We start from the raw sequence: 18,650 nt of genomic DNA on the forward strand, positions 1-18,650 counted from the left end.
ATGGGCAGAGGGCTGAGATGGTGCCAAATGAAGCCTGGTTGCTGAAGCACCTAGCGGCTACCCACCTTTGAGTGCACCCACCTGTCACTCAAAGCAGCCACATCCATTTTAAGTAAGTTATATAAAAATTCGCCCCTCGCATAGTTGTCGGGAATGGGGAAATTAGCGATAGAGACCAAAACTATTTTTTGTACCAGGTTCTAAAGATGTTTATTTCTGCTGTAAAGGTGGGTATTTAAACATGACCCCCATGTTTAATGGGGATTGGCTTGTTTTTGGAGCCTCATGTGGCCATTCCATGAACTGCAGTTTTTGGCATTTCTGCGTTGGCTTCATTTTTCAGCCCCGGAGTTTGCTGTTTGGAGAAAGGTGGAGAGAGCCAGAGGGAAGAGAAAGAGGGAGTGATAGAGGGAAAGATGTAATGAATCTGACAGTAAACAACAGATGGAAGACGGGAAGGAGAAAAAAGAAGGGAGGTAGATAATGGAGCGAGATAATGGTAATAAATTTGTAGACAGAAATAACGATGTGGCGATAGGATAGTGGATAAGACACATGCCTTTGGTGTGGGAGGAATTGCATTGTCCCGCTGCGACACATCCACCATTATGTACCAGAGGCGTGCAACCTCTGATATATACATAGCAACTGTAAGTCGCTTTGGATAAAAGCGTCAGCTAGATGACTAATTATCTAATCATAACTGGTAAAACTGATACTGCAGTAGTTGACAACGAGTAGGAGCTACCAACTACTCAAACTACTTTTTTTGTTTTAAATAATATAATAAAATAATAATAATATAATTAAATAAATAATTTTTCTAAACAAATGTCATATTTGTTCTGTAATAACATCAAGTCCAACCAGTCCAAACGAGTCAAAAAGCTTTTCCGTGTACAGTTTTATGTGACAAGTCAGTTAAAACTTAACTGGGAAAACCCCTGGCAGGAACATGGGTTAAAAGGTTGTGAAGCAGATTCGTCACCACGAGACCTTTATTCTCCATATATCTCCTTTTGTACTCGTGTCTATTCTATTTCTTCCCTTGCCTCTCACTCTCTCTCTCTCTTCTCAGCAGCAACCCCATCTGCTGCTGTCATTGTGCCGTTGCTATGGCAACACCTCTGTTTCAAGAGCTCCGATTGGCTGTCAGGGAATTCTTGCATCGTCACATGTGCAGATCAGTGAGGATGACTCACAAGCCTCCTCTGTGTGTGTTTATATATTTTCCTTATGACCAGAACATTAAAGACCTTCTCAAATTAAACTTAGCAGTGAAAATGTTCTTTGTGTTGGTGCACAGCCAAGCATAGCCGGACTATGACGTGCATCCTTGTGTGTAGGTGTCTGTAAAATGTTAAGTAAATAACTAAATTGTGTGAAAAGCTGAGAAATAATGATTTATCACCACACCCTCTCACTCCACCTCACACAAACCCTTTTGCTCTTAGTGTGCTGTGTGTTTACGGGAAAAAAACAAAAAACAAAAAAAGAGTCTAGGTCATAGTTATCTAGGGAAGGTTAAAATCCTGATTGGTAGGGAATAGCTGAGTCTCTCAGATCAGGGAGGAAACATCTTCAAGTATCTTCAACCAAGTCCAATTGGTATTGATTTTAACCTTCCTTGGATATACTTGTATAATATATACAAATTTCCTAGTGTTTTGTTGGAACTGCAGTAATTTGTTTGAATAAATCAATTACTGTCACAGGTAAACAAACCTGCCAGAGTAACAAATCAAAATCAATATCTCTCCACTTAAGTTTTGGATGAATTAAAACGTCAGCTACAGTTGATATCTTCAATTTGATTTTCAACTAATCTGTCTAGTCATAAATGCACACCGGATATCTTTAATCTAAATCCTGTCACTCTTTATTTGTTAATTGTGGATATCTTAGATGTTCCACCACGTACCTAAATCATAATGAGGTGTTCATGTGGCCTAGGGGTTTTAGACAAGAATCTATAATAATATAACCACAACATCCCAAGCTGAAAAACAAATCCAAATGAAAATTGAATCATAATTTCAATCAATTATTCAGTGTCTTCCCCCCCTACTTCAAACTGAAACTGAACAACAGAAGATTACCTAGAAGAGATTACGGAATAAACAGTTGGGGACATCACCTCTCCATTAAATCAAATAGAGCGCTGGAAAAATTATCCAAGGGGAGTCATTAGACAATTGACTTGCTGCTACCATCATCCAGATCAGGTTGTTTCTGTGTAAAGTTGTTCCAGATTTTATGGGCAGAATAAAAATTTTTTCAGGATTCTGGGATGTGATGACCTTGGTTGAAAGTCTGATCTACGTTATCATGTTAAATTCATTCAGAGCGATTCACCAGTAATATGGATGAACGGTGCCATGAATATAACCTTGGATTATACACAAGCTACCAAGAGTATGTTCTATCAAGGCTGCTGATCATTGATATTGAAAAATGAGTCTGTATCTCGCCATAAATATAAACATCCCCTTGTGTATACCCATTAAAATGCAGGAGTTGAGAATGTATAATTGTCCTCTGGGATATAGGTGTTCATTCAAATAGTGTGGACAGCGTTATGAATATAATCACAGCTCTGCTGAGTAATCAGAAAGCCTTTGAGGTGATGTAACAATATTAAAGGATATGAGTTGTCTAGGTAATCCAGTCAGGATGACCTGGAATGGTCACTTGTGTTGAAAATATTATCCCCTCATTTAAAACTGTGGAGCATTTTTATCATGATAACTCAAATTAGAACTTTAAAAAAATAGCTGTCCGTTTCTGCATATTACGTAGGCTTTGTGTGTGTGTGTGTGTGTGTGTGTGTGTGAGAAGTGGGTGAAAAGACAGGGCAGAGAGCAAATGATGGATTAAAATGGAACAAAAGTTAGTGGCTTTCGTTTAGCTGTTCAGCTCCTTTGTAACTGTTCAACTGACGTCAGAATGAAGGAGAAAAACATCAAGAAAAACATCAAGAAGACAACTTTAAACTTTATGTTGCGAGGTCTTTTAGATTTATCCTGTTGTGGAGGGAATTGGCTTATGTGTTTTCTTTTAATGATTTCAACCATTCATGTGAAAATTAATATTTATCACTGTTAGTTTATTTTTCCTTTTTAAAGAAAAATATGCATGGGGAAGAGCTGAGTGTTGCTGGACAGGGTTTCATTTTAAAAATTTGCTTTGTTGTTTACATTAGAAACACAAGATCTCAGCCTTGGCCTTGGTTCTGTGCACAACGAGGAAATACAAGAGAAGCAATGCGATCACTTTTCAATCTAATCACTGTGATCAATATGTTTTTTGTTGTCCAGGATTCTGAGGAAAGCAGGAACGATTGCAGCTGACTCCTCCCACCCCGGACACAAACTGTTTCAGACTCTCCCCTCTGGCAAGTGGCTGCGGTCCATCAGGACCAAAACCTCTCGCCACAAAAACAGCTTCTTCCCGTCTGCAGCTAGCCTCATTAACAAGGCCCGGGTCCCCCACTGACACTCTCTCCTTTCAAATAATACAAATGTCTCTGCACAAGTAAATATTATTTCCTTTCATATCGTGCACAAACCTGTCACATTGCACATATTTGTTGTTAATCGCTGTTTTATTTTATTTTTATATTGTCAACTTATATATTTATGTACACAATATCCTCTTACGTTGCAATACGTCTGCACAACACAAACCGGACTAATGCACATGTAAATATCTGCCACGTTGTTCTTTCTCTCCAAATAGTTGTATTATTTTTCTCTATTCTTTTATTATTCTTATATAACTTGCATTTGTTTATTCCATATTTATATATTTCTACATCTATTTATGTCAACTGTATGTTTGTCTACATGTATCACCTTATCACCAAAGCAAATGCCTTGAATGTGTAAAACACTACTTGCAATAAAGCTCCTTCTGATTCTGACTGGACCTGACCTGACAGACCTGACCTGGTTTGGCTGATGCAGAAAAGCTGACCTACTGTGGTTTCGCTTGACAGCTGTTCAGTCAACAAGCCTGTCCACCAGGCCATTATTGACAATCATATCTGATGATTAACGTTTCAATAATCTAATCACTACCTGCCCCGCTGCACCATTAAACATGCTATGTTTGGGTGATGAAGGGCTGTCACTAAAATGGCTGAGAACAATTAATTAAGATGAAATAAAACAACTGATGACAAATCGATTACGGCTTATATCACATAAATGAGCTTAGACTAAAAATACTGAGATCAATGAGAGAGAATTATGTGCTCATATTCATTTGTGTCATCGAAGCTTGGGGTACATGTTTTAAAATAGACATTTTAGCTTTCAAGGAGTCGAATATGAGAAATAGAAATACTGTTCCAGTTCTTCTCCTCGCATTTTCGCTCACTCTTGCCTTTGTCACTGTACTGTTTACTTCCAACAGTACAACTGAAGATAAGCCCTCTGGCCTAATGTCCATGCAGAGAGTGGGCTGTGTGATCTCTCATCCTTACCTCCATAAGTGCTAGAAACTTTTTTTTTTTTTTTTTACAGACATTCATATTCCCTCTGACTACTCACAAAATGCAGTCAAAGTAAATAAATCAACAGCACGAATGTTTATTTCTTAACACTAAAAATAATTTGTGTGGGGGTGTGTTCATACTAAAGGAGATATACATCTCCCAAATGTCAAACAACTAGGCCATCACCTCCTCCTTATATAACTCCATGTTCCAACATAAATAGGTTATTGCTCAACAGCTTGTCACGGTGCCACAGGATCATATACATCTATATGCTCATACCTATATAGCCTATTCCCTGCTGCTGAACATAGTGACAACCTCTGGTATTTGTAACATTACTCCATTAACCCACTTGTAATTAATGTCTATAGTCTGTTTATGGCTCGGCTCCAGAAGCACTTGACTAAGTTGGCAGAGATAAAGTAATAGGACACATCCTGATTCATTTATCTTAGGTCAAACGAACAGGCCTGGAAAAATAAGGCTGTCATCAAGAGACTGATTAATTAAGTGGATAGACAACAAACAGTCTGTCCAAAACTGTGCCAGCAGGCTAGAGAGAGGTTGCTACTGAGGGCCTTTTCAAACATGGTATATCTAACACTGCTAGCTTCATTAATCTGTTAAAGTGATGGCTTTATGTCTTTCAGACACAGACGTCCATTAAGTTAATGTTCCTTGCGGCTTGACAAGATCTTTACAGACTAAGCATGAAGTAAAAAGTGCTGTGAACACGATTCTCACAATAAATATTATATTAAATGTTCTCAAATGTTATCAGTTTTATCATTTATGTAGAGAACTGGAGAATTAGGTTACCTGTTTTTTATGTCCAGCAATGCACAAGAATATAATCACAAGAAGATGGGTCTCTCGTTTAATTCCTAATAGCTGACATGCTGTATGTAAAGTGTTTTGCTGGATATTCATAGTATCATCAATGCAATTGGCATGAAAGAGAATCTAAAAACTAGGGAGGGTGCGCTGCTCTGATTAAGATTTTAGCTTTCAGACTTCAGACTCGTGCGCGCTGGCAGTTTCACATAAAAGCATGTTGCTTGTTGCATGTTGCTTGTTGCTTTCTAATGCCACAGGATGCAATGTGGCTGATTATGACTACTTAGGGGTGTGTTATATGTATTGTCTACAATAATATCTTAATTGTTGTTTTAATGTTGTGTGAGCAGACATTATCGAGTAGGCTACAATCAAAACCACTTTGCACATACACTATACGTGCTAGACCTAAGCAAGCAAAAGCTGCTGAAAAATGCACAACTTAAGTTAAAAATTAGTGAACAATTGCCAGGAGATAAAACACACCACCAGTCTTGCAGTCTATGTTGTTAGATTTAATTGCTAGACGTGGATCTACCTCAATCGCATGGAGGTGGTTTGGCTTTGAAAAGACAGATGTTGTTAAAAAAAACATCAATCTGCAAACAATGTCAGAAATCGGTTGCTGTTGAAGATTACAAACTAACTACTGCATGGATTATCAAAAATGCTAAATAAGTCTAAACCAGCCAAAGTACCAGCACAAAAACAAACTCCGGTTCAAAAACCGCTACACTGATGATGACAGATTCAAAGCCACTAAGCCAACAGCTACGACAGAACTCATGGCTATAGCGATAGATGAAATCGTCGTGCTTGCTCTGTTTGAGGTCCATAATTCTTGCACTGGTGATTTCAGGGGTTTTATATTGTTTTTACTTGAATGCTTTAGTTTTAATTAAATAAATAAGACCTGTTTCCATTATTGTCATTAGTAAGCAACAATTAATATCCTATTAACAAGAGCAAGCTAGTACAATATTAGACTTTTACAAATTCAAAACTGACTCTCCAACAGTCCAGCCTTTCTGCCAAGCTAGGCTAAAAATGTCATGGGCTACCTCAGTACCGGAAACACAGAAATTATGACTTTTTCCCCCTTATTTAAAACAATAAGGGAATCCATTCTGTTTTAATTATTTTCACTACTCTGCCCAGATATCTTGGCACTAGAAAGTGTCTTCAAACACTGAATCAAAACAAACGCACCCACTGGTTTCATCATAGCAACAACAAGCCTCTGCATAGCCTCACTCTGAACTAAGCAATAACTGAAATTACTCCCATTTTGCCAACAAACAAGCCAAAATCCAGCTTAGCATTTCTCATTGTTAGATCCACACCAGCCTCATTGAGTTTCAAAGTTATGCCCAAACATGCCATGACACAACTACTGTCTTCTTTCTCATTCCCTCCATATTTTATGTGCTTCTCTGTTAAAATACCCTTCTTCTTGTCCATTATTTCTGTAGTTTATTTGAATTGTTCTAACAAACCGTGTGATGCATTTTGAATGTACTCTTAAGTCTGATACCAGGCTTAACTCAAAGCATGAAGCATGTGTGCGTTTCCTGTGTGAAATCAGGTGTGTGTGTGTGTGTGTGTGGGAGATAATCCCCTTCATGAAGGTTTGTTCGCACAGAGAGCCATCCACAGTGAAGTGCAGGGGCTGGAGATGTTACATCATCACCAGTTTCTTTTCTTATCCTTCCCCTCCCTCGCCATCTCTCCCTCCCTCTATTTCTTTCTTCTGTCTCTGCACTCTCGCCATTTCTCCCCCATCTTCTTGGCGGCCTTTTCTCCCTCTAACTATCTAAACCACCCACTTTTTTGCCCTCTCTCTTACATAAGACACAGGGGTCAGTTAACAGATGATTTGTCTTTACAGATTTTTGTCACTGTTCCGGTTTTCTCCATCTTCTTCTGCTCTCTCTCTCTCATTCTGTCTCTTGGAATTGTTATATTCTCATTCAACGTTCAACTGAAAAGCCGAGCAATGAAACTGAACAACTGAATCTGAGGAAAAAAGTGGAAAACTTCACTTGGAAAATAACAATGAAATTAAAAGAGTTACACCAGGAATCCACTGACTCCGGCTACGGCATGTTACAGAGCACCACAGTTTTGATCCGTCTATAGCCCGGCGTCAAAGTTGACTGGAGGCGTCTCAGAAGCGTTTCAGCAGTGGAGCGTGCAGCCTGCTCCACATTATTTACTTGTTATTAATTTGTCCTTTTTATGCTTCTATTACCTTCTTCACAGCTGTATGTGACCCTGTTTCTTTCTGCCATCTTCAGGCCGCATTTCCCACAAGGAGCGTTTGAGAATCAGAGCATTTTGCCTGCCTGATTTTGCTAACATGTTTAAATTTTGTTGATTTGGTAATCAGTGTCAGACTATGATTAAGTGGGCTACGTAGTTAAATGATTTCTTTTTGTGTCTGTTTTAACCGTGTTTATCGTTGTTTTACGATCTGGACTCTCCACACGTTGTTTTATTTTGAAAATTCTCTATGCCATTCTGTGTCTGACTTCCTGCCTGGTTTGATCTGCTCCCGCGGTGCAGCCGTAATGTGCCGAAGCCTGATTCAGAGGAATTGAATTAACTTGCAATATAATTAGCTTTCTTTTAAAAGAGCTTTTGTAAAAGCTTAGATTTTTTTTTTTTTTCTGAATAGAGAAAGGATATGACTGATAGTTTCCCGCATCAGTGCCAAGACGTCGGTTAAAAATACACTAAAATAGAGATATAAACTACAACAAAGAAGACATAAAAAAGGAAGGAATGAGTGTAGGAAGAAGGAAAGAAACAAAGAACTACAGGAGGCAGCTGAGAGTAAACTGTAGGTGCTTTTTCACTTCTGGCCAGACTTTCACAATGACTGTCTGTAGCCTTTAACCTCAACATTTAAACATGATCTTTACAGTCTCCCTGCTATTTTGGAATATGTACTCATAAATGTGACAGGAATTACAGTACAAAGGCAATGTGAGATACCGATCAATATTGTGTTTTTGTATAGGTTATCATATAATAATACAATGTAATCAGGCCACTGTAAAATTAAATGTTAACTATGCCATACTTTGTACTGTTGGCCCAGTGGTGAGGTTGTGTTGCTGGGCAACAGGGGAAATGCCTTAGAGTTTGTTTAGTCTGCCGGTCACGTTCTGCGTGTTCAATGTAGATTTAAGACAACAAAGGAAATTTACAGTTCAACACAGTCAAACACCTGCAGAAAATGTTTGGCATAAGCTCATTAAACCATGTTCATTCTTAGAGTCTGACATTGACACTTAACACTCAGCACATCTCAGAGTTTAGTCAATGCTCTGTGTGTGTGTGTGTCTGGGTGGGGCTTTTCTAGATTCTTCTGAAAAAAACATTTGTTGACAGAAGAGCTTTGTGTTCAGCAATACTATGTACTATACAACAATAGCTAGAAGAAGTGAGTGCAGCTGAATATTAACATTACTTACATTCCTGAACAACACAAGTTCTACATGATCTACTGCAGCTAATTAATAATTCTCAGCCTGGATGGATTCACTGTAGTTTGTTTTACTGGAAGTGATTTTTGCTACGGGATGTAGTCATTTAATCTTTGTCAATGCGTTTCCTAATGTAGCCTGGACTAAGATTTACCAACTTGTATCACTGCAGTCCAAAAAGCCACTTGAAGTAGAACCTTGTAGTAATTCGTGTATTCTCTTGCAGTCTTTGCTGGTGTTATCATTGCCAACAATTACAATGAATGATTTATAAACTAAAAACCATCACATCATGCATGAGTAAGTAGAGTAAACTTATTTTGTTAATTCGAAATCACAGCTTGATTGGAATCATTCAAATGGACAGGAAAAAGTGCCTTCTTCCCGAGTTAAATCTGTTATTATGGCCTTGTCTTTTTCCTCAAAGCAGTTGGGAGTTTGCTGCGTCTTGAGGGTTTGCGGAAACTTTAATCTTTCACTTTTCGTAGAAGGATTTGACTGTTTTCGCTGTGTGACAACACAGAAAGAATTTCACCCCTGACCCTGGCAGAGTTAAATGCCACATCCTACTGTCTCAGTGCCACAAGAGAGAAAGAAAAAAACAGACCAAGAGGAGAAGACAAAGAGGATTTTGATGGGGTCGGTAATTTGACTTCTTCGCTATTATGTGAGGAATGTTGACAGTAAATTCAAGTATTCATAACATTTTTTTATGCAAAGAGTTTTACAACAATGCACAGATTGTGCTTTGTTCTCTATTGTATTGGTTATTGTACTTTGTTCAATGTTTTGTATTTACAAATTGTAAGTAAACATATCACTGGGTCCTATGCACCTATCATACAGTAGTAGACAGTAGATTTATACACTGATAATATAGAGAAAAGAATAACTACAAATACCCATTTACGTACTTGTGAGATGTCACTATTAAATCAAAAGCCTTGCAGTACCTGTTCATTGATAGAGCTGTAGTCGTTGGTGGTGGAGACATCATCGTCCTCCGAGTCGAACAGGCCCTCCTGGTTGTCCAGCAGCTCTGCCAGGACTCTGCTGACAGACTCTTGGTCTCGAAGGTCTTCTCCTTCTGTTGACAGGCTGCAGAATGAAGACGAGAGAATGGTGTGTCATGTTGATTGTATGTTGGGAATTACTGTGGGATGTAAAACCATTACAATAGCTGAATAAATGCATGTGTAAGTTCCTACACGTGCCTACATGTGACTATGTATAAGTTTATGTGTGCACCACCTAAATCAATTTCTTTCTGTACAGCTATCCTGTCCTTATGTTCCCATTTTCTGATGATTTTATGACATTTGCAGTAGATGATTTAATTTATAGTAATGATTTAAAACCAAATAAATTTACAGTTTTGACATCAGACATTTAAATACATACTACACTGGCAGATCCACAAAATCTACAGCTCAAATTATTTTGCAAAGGTACAAAGATTGTGATTGTAATAACAATTTTTAGATAGCCCTATACAGGCATCTTACTGGAAGATGTCTGGCCCAAAGACGGCAGCTAGCGTCCCAATGTTCCAGCTCTCCTGCTGAAGAGATGCCACGCTGGCCAGGAAGCGGCACAGGAAACGCAGCAGGCCATAGTTCAGTAGGGGAAGCTGCTGCAGCAGGTACTTTAAGTTTCTACACAACTCCTCTTCATTGGTGTAATCTGGGGATGTATAGGAGGTTATGATTACATCTGACTATTAAGATTCTCATAAGCTTCACAGCAGACAATAGATCTTACTCACTGTAATTATTTTTACTGGAAAAGTAGAACTTGTATGATTGATACATGCTGCTTTCAATGTTGCAACAAAGCACATTTTTGTTACTGTATTTTTGTTACTGAGTGAATTATGGGTTATCAAGTCCTTCGTGTTCCTTCACAGTTGACCTTAAAAATTCTTAACAAGGGAAAACATGTAGACGCACAAGATTAGCAGACATTCCTCTGGGGGAGGTGAATTGAGGTGAAACAGTAGATGGCATCGGGTAGAAAAAATTGCAAAAAGGGTAATCCTTGATGTAGTATAGTAGTGCAATTATAGAATATAATGAGAAATTAATGACATGACAAGGAAAGTCCTTGCAAACTCCGCCACTGCTAAAATCTACATGACAGCAACAGGAACAACCATCATCATGACAAGGGGATTAGAATAGATTATCTGTGATAGAAGCAGCAGCAAAAGAGGACAGGGCAAAGAGGAGAACCAAAAACAGAAACAGAGCTAATGCGGTGGAAGATTTGTAGAAGTGAATATTCATTTTCCATTAAACATGTATTACTCCACTTCTTAATTTGTTGCCTATCTTAATACAATATTTGCATGCCCATATATGTGGCCACGGGATGTACACTTCTTAAAGCAATTTCAGTGTAAGTGATGTGGGACAAAATCCACAGTGCTTGTTTTGTGCAAAAATTAATTCTAAAGTTCAACTGAAGTCAATACAAAAAGTCAATAGTCGGAGATAGACAAATCTAATGGGTTAAAGTTATGTCTGTTAGTCTTTTCTGGTAAAACATTCCTGCTTTGTGTTGGTATCTCTGCGACTGTAGACTGTATCTGATAACAACCTGATTTGTCTAAACCAAACAGCTGAACTTGTTAGCTTCAGCAAAACATTAGAAAACATTTTTGCACAGAACAAGGACTGTGGATTGTATCCCTCTTCACTACCAATGATATTGCTTAAAGAAGGTTTTCTTGGCAGCCAGTATTGACAGTATGATAAAGTACAGCTACTAGTTACCCTTTTCAAAGTGCATATGGTGCAGAATTAGTACTACTGTTCATAGATAATATGAACCTGTCCTGTCCTCGGGTGAAGAGACAGAAATAAACATAAAGAAAAGGAAGCACAGTATCAGTGCAAAACTTATATAGACACCATTTAGGTACTTGCAGTACATGCAGTACAGCTAGCCACCTAGTGTTGTGAAAACACTAGGTGGTTAGCTGTGTTGTGATAAGAGAAAAAGACCAAAAAGAAGAGGCTACATTTTCTACAACAAGCAAAAATAACCATGAATTAACCTCAAAACAGAGCAACAACAGAAAATCAAGTGTTGGTTTCAGAGTGGATAGAAAGAGAGATGAGGTGAGTTGAGTGGGTGGAGAAAAATACAGAATGGCATGAGAAGAGGGAAAGCAGTCCCTGTCACACACCTTGGTGTAGCTGTAATATGTGTCCCTGTATTGCCGTTGGGATAACAGGCTCAGGAAGCTCCTGCAGGAAGAGTCGGAGCAAACTGACTGCTGATGCCAGGTCCGCCTCCTTCTCTAGCTCCACCTCCTCACCACTGTCATAACGCTGGCGCAGCCAATCCACACGCTCTGCGTTTCCATTAACAAGGAAGAGCCCCTCTAAGTCCAGATGACCTGATGACACATACAACAATAATTAGTCAAAGTTATAAATGTTTGGGCTACTGACATTAAAGACATAATGATTATAAAATGTCTATAATTTAAGCTAACATCCTTGATTTTAAACCACCCAACACCGAGAACAAACAGGCAGTGTATCAAAAAGAAAGTTGGTCTACTCCGTTAACAAGCCACCTGACTTTCTGCTTTACTCTTTGAGTAGAAGGATTGGTTGTAGCTGAGGCTGGGCATTAATATCATTAATAATAACAAAGTCTAGCTTCACAAACATAATAGTCCAAAACTAAAAGTAACAGTAATACTAGAGTAATAACAACCAGTAACTACCTGAGTGCAAATACCAGGTAATACAGTATGGTCAACTTGGGAGTCAATGAAAAGTCTCCTGTACTCTCAAATAATTAACTGATTGATGTGTTAATGTTAGGCGAAACTGGTGGCTGCAAGGAATAAACCGGTTGAGTCCTCTAATTTCTGGCCAAAGAAGGCTGCATTTCTCAGCCATATTTGGAAGAGCCTTTGGGTGGGAAAGACCTTGTAGAGTCTTTATAACTTATTTGGTCTAGAAATGTGGACTCCAGCTCCTACATTTGATACCCAGCTTACAGAAGGTCAACAGACTGATATAAGTACAAGGATCTGTGTGTCTGTGTGTGTACACAAATGCATTTGTGCATGTGAACTACTCAAGGCATGACCACACTGGCTGTTGTCATTACTATATGTGACAACATCACTTAGCATTTGCAATTAAAAGGACAAACTGATAACATCAGCATGTCCTGCCAGTTTTATAAAAAAAAATTTATATATATATATATTAATGTTTTTCTTGTGCATCTAGTATGTGTACTGAAACCCGTACTGCTAGTAGTTTCTGAATTACTGGTTGGATTTATACAAATTAAAATCAAGATTATTTTGGCAAATTTTCACGACATACTGAAAGTATGTGTACAGCCATACAATTTAGTTTTAATTTTTTTTATGGATAACAACACACTTATCTACATGTAAGCCGTATTATTCCATTAACTCTTGGCTTGCCTTAGTTTTGCAAATGCTTCAGGTAACACGTGCCATCCGCAACCATTATCATTGCAGCAGGTGAGCCACTTGTGGGCTTGTTAATGACGCAGCCTATCAATCAACCGAAACCAAAATGCAACCTGTGTGTTCAACGCTGCTTTACCTGGTCCGTGCTTGTAAAATATCCACCGAGACTTATAACGTCATAGGCTACCAAGTTTTTAAAAGAGTGAAGTCATCGACCATCCCGATGTTTCAGTATAGCTATTGTCCGATGGAAATTTTGTAGATATTGCCCAACCGTAGCACTGGAGCCTAAAGAACTTTAGTATGCCTCAAACAAACTAGTTTTTACGTAGAGTTGTTTGAACAGGTCTGCCTTGTCTGAACAAGTCAAATGACCACACTACAAGGCTGGGCAAAAAGCCTGCCGTAATAGAGAGGGGCAGAAAAAGCGAGAGCGTGAAAGCGAAATTCATTGTCTGTATACGTTACCACCTCCAAACATCTGGGCAATCTCTACATTTCTGAACTTGTGGGATTCAGAAAGTTACAAAAATCGACAGACAAAAAGCTTTACTACAATCCAACAAGCACTTTGGACCATAGTGCATCTTAAGAAATTATTTGACAAGATGACCATTGCATAAGTCCCACATAAAGAACCTGGGAAGATTTAAACACAACAGGGCATTGCTTGGAAATGTGATAATGTTGTGGTTTTCACAATAGGAAACCTGTTCAGTCTCTGGTTTCTCATCTGTTAACAAGCCAGCCAACACAATATTTTAGCTCAAATGTTCTCCAGGAGACCTGTGGGACCTATTGTCATGGTTTTAGTGTCATTATTTTCTGTTGTATTCTTGTTTAGACCTTTCCCAGTGTGTGTTAGTGTTCGATCACTCCCTGCCTCTGTGTCTCTATTAGGTTTTGTTAGGCTCCTGCTCCATGTTCATGTCCATGTTGTATTTTGTTACTTTCATCCTTGTGTGTTGTCACTAGCTTAATTTATTTTTAAGTTGTCGCTGCCGGGTGTCCATTGTCAAGCTTTGTTTCCTGATTATTCCTGATATTCACCTGTTCTCCCTGCTCGTTTACCCCTGTATTTAATGCGCTCACTTCTGTTCAGGCCTTGCAGTATCTTCATCGTACGTCGAGTGTCCTGTTCCTGTGTGCGAGCTTTCTACCATGGGCTAGTATTTAATTGCTGCCTTAGTCTGGATTTTGCCTGTCACTACTGCCTATAAGAGTGAGTTTCACCCTTTGTAATAAACCTGACAAACTGTACCAGCAGTGTCTTGTATTTTGGTCCTCAACCCGTCTGTCACTCGGCCAACCTTGACATCTATTACCATTTTACAACTCCAAAAAATTGTGTACATGTGGAACAGTATTCACTGACAAAAGGTTCGGCAGTCACAATCACTGCAGCTACAAAAAAATCTAATCTTCACACACTGTTGATTGATGACCCCATCGTTGTTCAGCTCTATGTAACACTTGAAAATATCTACCTTATCAATCGGCTCCTGTGTTTTGTACGAGCAATTTGATTGGTCACAGTTGTCACAGCTCTGGTCCAAAACACCTTCAAGTGCTTTCCATTTTCAATCTCAGTCTTACATCAGATTACTTTTATTCTTCATATTTCAACACCTTGCTTCTACGAAAACCTCAGACATCACACATAAATCAAATAAGAGAGATTAAGGCCTTTGCACTTGCCGTATAACGTCTGGACTGCAGCACCACTTTAATTAATGCGCCAGCAGAGGCCTGGGAGGATTAAAGACTTATTACATAACCTCATACAGTTGAGCAGCCCCAGGTCACACAAACCAACCTAATTCACTGGTTACTTGAGGGGACTTGAAGTGAAGTTTCATTCAAACAGTTAAAAAAACTCCACTGACTTGACAGGTTTTACAAGAAAATGTCTTTCTTTTGTGACTGACAGTGCTCACTCCACAACAGAAGACTGACAAAGGAAATTAGAAAAGGAAGGTTTTTCTATTGTTTAACTTGTCACTGCAGACAACCTTTCTTGTTGTACTGATTAGGCTTCACAACCCAAGGCCTCGTAATATTTAAATCTTTAACATTAATTCTTCGCCCACCCTCAGTCTACATTCTTATCAAGGTTTCTGCCAGTTAAAAGGGAGTTTTTCCTTTCCTCTGTTGCAGTGTTTGCATATTCTGTGATTTGTTGGGTCTCTGTAAATAAAATTATAAAGAGTACGGTCTAGACCTGCCCTATATGAGAAGTTCAATGAGATAACTTCTTTTATGAATTGGTGCTATATAAATAAAATTGAATTGAATTGAATATATTGGTCTCTGGGATGTTTCTACTGTGAGAAAAAGTAAATAAATTCTACAAATGGATCTTTACGTGCATATGCAATTTCATCTAAAATGAGAGTCCTTTTTCACAGATCAGGGATAATCCGATTTAGGGAAACAAGTAACAAATGTAAATGTATCTTTTTCTCCAGGGTTCACACTAATAACGCCTCCTTAGCACAAAGAGGACTGACTGGTAAGGTGTCTTGCTGTGGGCTAAACTGGCACTGTTTTGTAGCCAGTACCAGCCACATGCAGATAAATTCTGCAATAACTGGTAACTTAGTGTCCATTTTTTTTTTCTCTCTTCCTTCAGAGCAACAAGTCTGAACCTGCTTTTATAAAGATAATGACATAAGACTGAAGTTCACGCTCTGTGAGGCTTGAAGAGAAATGTTCCAGGGGGAATATGGGAAAGGCTCAGAGCCAAGGCTTTGGTAGGTTCCTCTCTTCACTGTTAAGCTCTTGTGTTTTCACAAGTGAAGCTGCAGCTGACAGAACTGTTATGTAATGCAGAAGGAAGCGGACCGTGGAGCTGTCGGCTGGTGCATTCCGAGTTCATCTTATCACATAAACTGGATCTCCGCTACCGACATATTTTGGTTTATCATGATGCAAGAATAGTCAACAGCAGCAGGGCGTGCATGGGAGATTGAAACATTACAGAAAGCTTTCAGATGTAACTGAGTGCTTAGAAGTATGTACTGTATGAATTTATAAGTTGGAGACAAATAGAGGAATTGAAATTATAGAATAATTATCAAATTATAAATGAAGTGCAATGGCTATTGGTAATTTTATTCCATTTTCCCATTTCAGTACAAGTTATGTGAAATGTCACTATGGTTCAGCATTTTCAGCATAGAAATAAGTGGATGTAGCCACTGTGACGTCACCCATTGGTTTGTGGACTACCATTTTAAAGCTTTGAGTTTGTTGAGTTGTATTTTGGTTGTTGACATCTCGTTTTTTTTTTTAATATTGATTTGAAAGAAGTGATTCCAATATAAAATATATACTGGACATGAATGATATGAAAAAAGATCTGCAGCCCAAAAGTACAAAAATCCACTTTTACCTCAATTTTAATGAATGACAGCAAAATAAAGTGGTGTGCTCTTGTGCTCTTTGTGCATGTACGTGTTTGTATGTGTGTGTGTGCGTGTCTTTATCACTCACCATGCTCCTCAATGTAGTCGACGATGTGTTTCACCAGTGCAGGAACCTCATGGCCACCAATTGTGTGTGTGCGTGTCACTTCGTCCAATGGAACACCAAAAACCCGCGTGGCGCCAGCTGAGCTCCCACCCTCATCGCCAGGCAACGGAGACACGCTCTTCCTCATGGCCTCCTCCTCCTCACCACAACCCCGCCAAGACCTCACGTCTTCAGAAAGAAGAAGAAAAGGAGGAAAGGGATTAGACAAAATAAGTGAGATGGAATGAACTACGCATAAAAAGTCTTGGTGAAGGATAGAGCCCGGCATAAAACATCACTTTTCATCTTCAGTCATACTCACACTGCAAGCCAAAGAGTGGAGAAAACACAATCACGACGACTGATCGAGAGATCCAAGGAGAAAACAAGAACAGTGATTAAGGGTCGTGGCCAATCGCTCTACCTCTGCGCTTCACAAACAAACAAAATAAGCACACTGCCGTCAAACATACAGGAGTGGCTGGTTTACACATTGTCGCATGTTTGTGAGCTTCCCCTCCTGACATTTAACCGAGAAAGAAGAAGAGGGGGAGGAGGAGTGGGAGGGGTAGTATCAGGCAACTAGCCAACAGAAGCATTTATAACATATATTATTTCAGAAGGGTAGGAAGAACAGGTGGATGAGGAGGAGAAGAGGAAGAGTATATGTTAAAGTGTCAGGGACTGGGGAATGTCTGCTGCCATATCATTAGCTATCAGTGTTTCTAAAAGTGTTAATTTAGACCAAAAGTGGGTCAACTTACTTTTTACAACAAGCCCTAATGACATGTTTGTATTCAAAGGATTAGTAGGTGGGTGGACATAATACATTTTACAAAATTTAAGATCCATGTTTACAAAAAAGGGGCTTCAAGACACCCCTGTATTTGAGGAGCCATAGCAGGAAGAGACGGAGACAGATTTAAGGTTTTTTGTAAGAGTGGTGGTGTTTCTGTCAGATAGGGATTATGAAGCAGGTGTGCTGTCTATGCCAAATGAAATTGTGGTTTATGTAGCACACCCTAATATAAAGTAAACTTCTTACAACTATTTCTTCCCACAGGGGGATGTTTTGAATTACATAAACATGATTAAGACACTTTGACTGTTATATAATCATTATGTAAAAGGTCATTACTTGAATTAAATTCCCATCCCTACAGTATTTGTTACGTCCTTGTCACTCCTTAGCTCTCATGCAAAGAGTGGCTGTCACTGTCCGAGTCTGACAATGGAATGGAAATAAATGCAAAGCAAGTCAGAATCTGCATGAATAATTTGTGTTCAAAGTTTGACTTTGATGACGGTCAGGTTGTGAGTAATCTGAATGCAAACAGTGGCAGATGGTGTCCATTCTACTCGTTGGGGGAGGAGGCAACATCGCCAAATGTTTATCAGAAAATGTAATCTGGTTTTGTTTTAACTAAATTGAGTTTACAGTACATACCAAATGTGAGAGAGAGAGAGAGAGAGAGAGAGAGAGAGAGAGAGAGAGAGAGAGAGAGAGAGAGAGAGAGAGAGAGAGAGAGAGAGAGAGAGAGAGAGAGAAACACACACGCTTACTGTTTTATTTATTTCATTTTTCAAATTTTTTTATTTTTTAACAAACACACACACACACACGTTTACTGTTTTATTTATTTATTTTATTTTTAATTAATTTTATTGTATTTTTTTTAACACAAACACACATGCTTTGATTACTTTATGCTTTAATTACTTGTTTAATGAAATGTATGGGGCTGATTGTTCTTATGTTGTATATATGATGCTTTGGCAATGTTGTTGTTACATTCATGCCACTAAAGCTGAATTGGAGGGGGGGGGGGGGGGAAGAGGG

General features: G+C 38.8%; 1 protein-coding gene across 5 annotated transcripts in view; it reads right to left on the reverse strand.

Moving 5' to 3' along the window:
- fam13b (family with sequence similarity 13 member B) overlaps positions 1-18,650 on the reverse strand; it is an 86,148-nt gene that overhangs the window by 40,058 nt on the left and 27,440 nt on the right. For 4 of the 5 annotated variants that reach the window (XM_046029808.1, XM_046029810.1, XM_046029807.1 and 1 more), the window contains exons 3-6: positions 16,793-16,999; positions 12,020-12,232; positions 10,335-10,512; positions 9,783-9,927 (exon numbers count right to left, since the gene is read on the reverse strand). In XM_046029808.1, the coding sequence (XP_045885764.1) occupies positions 9,783-9,927; positions 10,335-10,512; positions 12,020-12,232; positions 16,793-16,958 (702 nt within the window). In that variant the 5' untranslated portion in view covers positions 16,959-16,999. Of the gene's footprint in view, positions 1-9,782; positions 9,928-10,334; positions 10,513-12,019; positions 12,233-16,792; positions 17,000-17,132; positions 17,152-18,650 lie in introns of those variants that run through there. The other variant, XM_046029809.1, reaches the window with a different exon arrangement.

Source organism: Micropterus dolomieu, linkage group LG19, assembly GCF_021292245.1.
Source record: "Micropterus dolomieu isolate WLL.071019.BEF.003 ecotype Adirondacks linkage group LG19, ASM2129224v1, whole genome shotgun sequence".
Lineage (NCBI taxonomy): Eukaryota > Metazoa > Chordata > Actinopteri > Centrarchiformes > Centrarchidae > Micropterus > Micropterus dolomieu.